This window comes from Priapulus caudatus, unplaced genomic scaffold, assembly GCF_000485595.1.
Source record: "Priapulus caudatus unplaced genomic scaffold, Priapulus_caudatus-5.0.1 Scaffold620, whole genome shotgun sequence".
Classification (NCBI taxonomy): domain Eukaryota; kingdom Metazoa; phylum Priapulida; class Priapulimorpha; order Priapulimorphida; family Priapulidae; genus Priapulus; species Priapulus caudatus.
The window spans coordinates 119,826-127,422 of NW_014577681.1; the positions used below are offsets into that span (position 1 = coordinate 119,826).

The 7,597-nt window shown below is 42.2% G+C and overlaps 1 protein-coding gene across 3 annotated transcripts in view; it reads right to left on the reverse strand.

The window, feature by feature from the left end:
- Positions 1-4,492: 4,492 nt before the first annotated feature.
- The window catches only part of LOC106812213 (centrosomal protein of 120 kDa-like), a 32,079-nt gene continuing 28,974 nt past the window's right edge, over positions 4,493-7,597 (reverse strand). For 2 of the 3 annotated variants that reach the window (XM_014816039.1, XM_014816037.1), the window contains one exon: positions 4,493-5,054. In XM_014816039.1, coding sequence (XP_014671525.1) covers positions 4,829-5,054 — 226 coding nt within the window. In that variant the 3' untranslated portion in view covers positions 4,493-4,828. The remainder of the gene's footprint in view (positions 5,055-7,597) is intronic. The other variant, XM_014816038.1, reaches the window with a different exon arrangement.

Genomic DNA, 7,597 nt, shown 5'->3' on the forward strand with positions numbered 1-7,597 from the left:
ACTTCCCCCAGCTGATAGTATAATATGTGAAAGGTGGCAGCATAGGTTATGTGAGACGGGTATCACTAGGGACTCCTACCGTCAAGCGGTAAGGGGCGACTTAGACATAAATTGGGTGTGCCGTATGTGTTCGGACGAGCCTTCAGACGATATTGCAGCTGAGCCAGAACCTATAATTGTCCGCTATGATGATTCTGTTTCAGACGATTCCACGACGGACGAGGAACCCGAAATGTGTTCGGCAGCCGACCAGCCTTTAGACGACATTGCAGCTGAGCCAGAACCTATAATTGTCCGCTATGATGATTCTGTTTCAGACGATTCCACGACGGACGAGGAACCCGAAATGCCCCCCCCCCGCTCCTCCAGTATGAAGTCATCGACTCCGCATCGCAGCGTGGCCGCGTCAAGCTTGCGGATGACCAAGGATTCACATACACCTTGTACAGGTCTAATGACGTCACTACCACCTGACACGCGCACATGCTTAGCACGCGTTAAGCAGAATAACAATGACAATACATTCAATACATTCATTCCCAACCACATTGTCACCAGCCTGTGCCGGGTGCATCAACAGCTCTTAAAGTGATTGCTAACGTAAAGAGAAAGGCAACGAGGAGCATCTTCCGCTCCGCCCCGAGCATCGTCTCCGAGGTACTTGCTGAGAAATGTGATGGTGGCCCTATAGATGCACTACCCTGCATAGATCACCTGGCCCGCACTGCAAAAGTGCAAACAGAAAAAGGCAGCAGATGCGGCCTCCCCATCCCCGCAATCTTGATTTTGATATAGATAATACCTTTGTTGCAGATGGGTTCATGCGGCGCGACATAAGAGTGCGTGAACGCAGACACCTGCTGTTTGCCCTTCCCCTAATGATAACCCTGCTAGCAAAGACTACCCGCTGATACCTTGATTCGACTTTCAAAGTACGTGCGTCGTTCGTGCGTTTTCTGTGCATGCCATTGTTCAGAGTGACGGCAACATCAAACAAGTTTCTCTTGCTTTTGCGCTCATGTCTGGCAAGAACCGCCGAGATTACAGTGCCGTTCTGCGCAACCTTATCGAGATTTTGCCTAATGACTATTGCTTACAGAGTGTTGTTACAGATTTCGAGTGCGCTGTCTGCAAGTCTCTGGCCGAAGTTGTACCGGAGGTCCGTGTCATGGGGTGCTCATTCCATTGGACACAAGCAGTGTGGCGGAAAATCCAAAATCTCGGTCCTGTTTTTTTACATACCGAGGGGATTATCGCATGAGCAGGTATCTTCGAAAAATAATGACCCTACCGCTAATTCCTCATGAGCATATACCCGAAATGTTCAATATTTTGCAGGCTCAGGCTACCACTCCTGCAGTTCAAGTTCAGTTCTTGTTGAGTACGTCCACGATACCTGGATCACGTCTGAGATGTGGCCGTCTTCAGCGTGGAGTGTCTACCAGCAGAGCGTAAGAACAAACAATAGGCGCGTTCACACAAGAAAAACCGCGATGCTAATCGCGATGAAATACCGAGATAATTGTGTCGTTGTTCACACAGGCGAATAATCGCGCTAATCGCCGAGCGGGATAATTCTATTAATCGAACTGCGCATGCTCACGGCCGCGCGCGAATTGATGCTCACCTGGCATGCTCACTGCTCCACCTCGCCTTGGAATGAATGATAGACAATACCGGGTTATGTGCTCGAGCGTTTTCACACACGCAAATAATCGCGGGCGGTTATATCCAATATTCGCGACAGCGTTGTCACAGCACGCAAGAATAATCGCGCTAATTCAAATAATCGCCAGTCAAAAGTGCGATTTGGACGCGCGAGCTTGATCGCATATTAGTGAGTATCTATTGCGTTAACACTTGCTAATAATCTCGCTATTTCGCATCGCGTTCGCAAAAGAACCGGCATTTGCCATTCCCGCTTATTCCGCGCCCCAAGTAGTGAACGCCGCCTAATGAGCGTGGAAGGCTGGCCACTTCCGCCTTAACGCAGGCCGTTGCGCACAGGCCGCGGCTGGCACTGTACGAGTTAATTGACCTGCTGCACAAAGAAGCGAAATTCGTCAGCATTCAGCTTAAATTACTTTCAGAAAGAAAGCTGAAACGTCAGCAGCGAAAGAAATATGTGCGAATGCAGGGCAGAATTTTCAAGCTCTGGGATGAATTCGCTTCGGGAGAGAGAACGTGCAGGTCTCTCCTAATTGCTCCCATCTTCACGGGCCAGCCCCGCAATAAGTAATGCAAATATTACCAACTTACTAACACATAGCTAGTGCTTGATTGGTGTTGGCCGGAAAAGTGACCCCCCTAAGGCCACTTTTTTTTGGTTTACATAAATTTTGTTGTTGTTGTTGACTCGGTAGGGTAAACAAAAAAAAGTCAGATCAAACAAGTCAAAATACAGTGATACTGTTATACATGATATTAAAGTATTTTAAGAAAACTAAATGAAAACAAAACTCAACTTGTAATTATTTTCACTTTTATTATAAACTGTTTGTTTAAAATGGTTTTGTTTTTTACATTTACATTTTTTTAATTCATATTTCTTAGAGAAAAGGTCGGCCGGAATAAAATAATAGATTTTCAATTTTTATTTTTTTTCGTTTTTCTTGAAAATTCGGGTCGGCGGATCTGTTAACCAACAAAATAAAAAAATCTCGCCTAACTCTGGGACATCGAAACGTCATGCACAAGTTTCTGTCTGTCATGTCTGTGCCTTGTATTTATGTCGTACCAACCTAATTACTAACACATAGTGGTTAGAGCTAACCTTAGTCTAAGCTAGTGAACGTGACAGTGTCTTGGGTTAATTCTGTTATGTTAGTTGTAAAGTATTTTATTGACCTCTTACCATTTTTGCCCTCTAGGGCATATTACTGCAAGCTTCAGTATTTATTCACAGCACTATAGATTTAGAAGCCAGCCAGGAAGGTGGTCGTCAGTGGTCTTCTCACTAATACTATTACAGTCGCTTCTACAGTATATTATAGCAGACTTGTATCATAGCTCCAAGGTAAGCATTATACGAGCACTATAGAGTACTACAGTATAATACACTTCTATGTGATTAATATGAATTACTACTCAAGCACAGTACATACATCTCATCAGGTAGAGCATTTACTTAGTGTCCGGTATCCCTCTCCAAACCTTGTTTTTAAGAAGTTCCTCATAATAATTGCTTACATAAAACTTAGATTTGCGTACGTATCTGTTTTCAGGTTTACCAACCAGCATGGCAGCATCAGCCTGGCAGCATCAGTATCAGCATCAGCATCAGCATCAGCATCAGTATCAGCATATGGCAGCATCAGCATATGGCAGCATCAGCATGGCAGCATCAGCATGGCAGCATCAGCATCATGCAGCAAGGCAGCCAGCATCAGCATAGCAGTCAACCTTCAAGGCTTCATCCTACATTTTCAGTGTCAAAACAAGCTTCATGTATTCGATTTGCTAAATTCCTAACCAACCGCATATAGCAGTAAACCTTCGAGGCTTCATCCTACATTTTCATTGTCAAAATATACTTCTTGTGTTTCTATTTGCTAGATTCTAAACCAACCGCACTGGCACTGTAAATAAGTATTATTCATTGGACGAAATATTTACTTGATCCATTAACATTAATCCTATTAAACTTGTTCTTTTGTAAATTCATATTCAACTCGAATTGGGATATGTATATATGCACTTCTCCTAATTAAACATGTTTATACGCTGAGTAAAAGAAATGTTACGTGTTCAGTGTTTATTGTTCATTGAATTCGAAATTTTTCACAATGCTTCATTTCACTCTAGCTCTCTCTCTCTTCTAGTCAAATACAAGTTCCCGCTACTTTTCATTCGGTAATTGTCATTGAACATTACACACACACACACACGCGCGCGCACGCGCACGCACGCACGCACGCACGCACACACACACATACTGTTAGTCGTGCTTCAATATACTCAAAATTCACAGAAACCATAGCTAAGCCATGTGTTTATATGTATCTAGAATTTTAGAAATGTAACTCAAATCGTTCGCGAGATATTAGAGTTATAGTACACTTTCCTACTGCCCATAGCCGCGCGTATATTAGCCTATTACGATACCGCGCGTACGTATATTTCTGGTAATTAATTAAACTATTCGTGCTTCAATAAACAAAATTTCAGCCCGGGCCTGGCCCTGCTATCAAATTCGTAGTCTGTACGGGGTATAATCATGGTGCGAAACTACGATTGGGCCCGTTCTTCGCTTGTCTGAATTTAACCCAGTACTACAATACCGAGAATCCAGTATGCAATAGAGCGCGGCATGGTTAATGTTAATATTAATATTATACACTTTACATATTATTGCCACGAATCATGCGATTACCTCAAGTACTATCATTGCATTGGCAACTGGGGGATTGGTCTGTCAGAGTGAGTCTTTAGTCTTTAGACTTTGGAATTAAACGCGTAGACGCAGGGTATAACAGAAATGTTTTTCCACAGGTTGGTTTTTATAGCAGGCTAATAGAATTAGTCTTTATTATTATTAATACATCCAAAGAACTTCATAAATACAGTATTTCGCATACAGATCCACACGCAAACTACAATTCCTAAATTACATTGTCAGTAAAAACTGTAAATTGCTGTGCAATCAAAAGCTTTAGTTTCTTCATACATGGATACGTAGAAAAATATAAGTACATGTCCGTCTTCTAACACTAACAGTTCTAAACTTAGGTTCTATGTAACAATACTCTGTTTTGGTTCATTTGATAATGCGCTGAACTATTGCCGACTTGAATTCATTTGTAAGCTCGCACAATCAGATTTCGTGGCGTCATCGCGCGGTGCCGGATCGCTCCAGCGTCTGCTGTATCTCACGGTCTAGCTCGACGACGACGCGATCTGTTGGCAGGTAGACGCCCGTGCGCAGCAGCACGTCTCTCTCCTCCACGAGCTCGGCCACGCGCTGCTCCAGACTGGCGGCGGCTAGCGCTTGGGCCTGCCTCACACTCGCAGCACTCGTGTCTGCATCTCTGTCAACCAGCTGAGCAGTCCTCAGCCTGCAGGAAAGGGAACAGTGTTAATCACGAGTACAGTCAGATGTGCATTAGAATCTACACCTGTATATAAAAGACACAGCTAGCATTTCCCTTGAATAGAAGTCATACAGTGAAACCAACTCAGACTAAACACGTGTCTATAAAGGATAATATTGCTATTTCTCATAAATGGCAGTTACACAGTAAAACCCACTCTATAGCATGGACACCTATGAAGAACACCATTGGCATTTCCCTTGAATCGCAGTTATAATGTGAAACCAACCATAGAACAGATGCCTGTCTATAAAGGACTCTTATTGATAATAAAAACCTGCGTAAAGCTAGTCATTATTTATCCTTCACTGCAAAAAAAGTTTGGTTATAGCCTGCTAAATTCTTCAAATTTCTTCGATTCAAGCTTTATAAAATATTTGTTGTGCAGATTATTCATTTAATAATGAACTTTGTTAAACTGCATAATTTATCTATAAGTTTTTTTAAACAATAAAACGGTGGAGGGTGGGAGAGGGGTGGTTGGAGGGGGCTCTAATAGCAAAAGCAGTTCAGTCCTTTGTTAACAGTCAACAAATCAATGTTTAACCCTCCTCTTGAGGGTCAAAAGGTTTTCAGACACTTACTCTTCGCACGTCAGCGGAAAGTAGATTTCATGGCCCTTTCAATAAAGTGATAAAAACGGTAGGTCAGCGCTGAAACAAAAAAGTTTTGCACTCGGTCCGTTAGACCATGTCCTCAGAAAATGTCGGATATCTGACCTTTCCCCCACTGCCCTTTGACCTGTGACCTCCAATTTCACGCTGGTGATGGGTTTCCTCCCTATCACACTATACATCGAATATTAAGAGCATAGGTCGAGCCGTTGAGATTTGTGCCGCAATTCCGTATTTCCTCTTATACCTTAAGTTAAGAGTAAAATATTCCCCCTCCATTGATACATCTTGACCTTTGACCCTTGACCCCCAAATTCGACATCCCTGGTCCTTTTCGCAATCCCCCCCCCTGACGTTCCAAATATCAAGACCGTACGTCGAGCTGTTAAGATTTGTGCCCAACTGTTGACAGACGGATGGACGGACGCACGAACAGACGGACAATAATGCGATTCTACAAGCTGCATCTGACTTCGTCAGCTGAGCTAAAAATGTGCGAGGGAATGCATTTTTAATCGGCTGTTAAAATATAAGAGTACTCAAACTATCAATCAACTACTCAAACTATCAATGTTTTTGGAACAATGTGCCAGACAACCTTTAGATTGGGAGAAATACCGAAGTTATCAAACTGTAACTCATCGACTCCTTTATCATTTATATTTGAAATTTGTCAACTTTGCAATGTAAAATGAGCTGATGACAGCCAATTTTCAACTGTTTTAGCACTTTGTTGGATCTCGTGGGCAATAAGAACTGGCTCTTCAGAAGGGATTCATGGCTCTGACACCAGCAACTATTGCGTCTTATTAATATATATCTTATCAGTGAGTAACAATGGATTGCATCAATGCCTATCAACGTATATAAACTGCAGTAAAAGAGCGAATTTATGTTGACTGGCCGATATGACTCAATGATACTCATTTGATGCAACCCCTGAAAAATAAGTCACGTCTATTTCTCGACGGTAAGATCTTACTGCCAAACGTTCATTACATGTGGCTAGTTGACAGTGCTATACGGCTGCCAATAAACTCAAATGTATATAATTATAATGCTATGTCTGTAGATCACAGTGTCAACACGCCAATACAGGTACACTTCATGAAATTAATTTATGATACTTCCATTAGTTAAATAAGTTGGTGTCCATAGTAACGCTCATAGGGTCTATCTCCCCCAGGGTACTGCCGGAACGTACCCTGGGTACGGTCCGGTATACCGGAACGTACCCTGGTAACTATTTGATATGGTTAGGGTTAGTAGTGGGGCGGATATGTGACATTTTTTACATAAAGTGTGCACTTCTGGAAAGAAGCATGAAAATTTGCTCTAGGGGGGTTTTGAGTATGCTGAATTCAAAAGTTGCGGGAAACACGATGTCACTCCAACGGTTCTCGCCAAAAAATCAAAAATTAAAAATGGCCACCAGAAAACATGTTTTTGCCCATAAATCAGCTGTAAGTGCCCCGATTATCATGATCTTGGCGTCTATACCTATGTTTTTGGAGTCAAAGAATGCAATAAAACTCTTGTCAAATATCATAAGATATATCTTCCCGCCAAAAAAATTTAATCCAAAATGGCTGCCACAAACGCATTTCTTTGCCATAAAATGGCCATACGTGCCACGATTACCAGGATCTAGGTATCTATACCAGTTTTTATGTCATGGAACCCGATGGAAAACATGAAATATCCTAACATACATCTTCAAATTAAACAATTACAATATAAAATGTTTTTTGGTCAAAGAACTCGGTTACACATATGTGAAAAATCATGATGAAAAATAATGCCATCTATACTTCAGTTCATAATTTCTGTTAACACTTTGAAAGGTACGCCTGCGTGCCTGCCAAAACGTCGTTCCTTAGATCACAGCGTGAA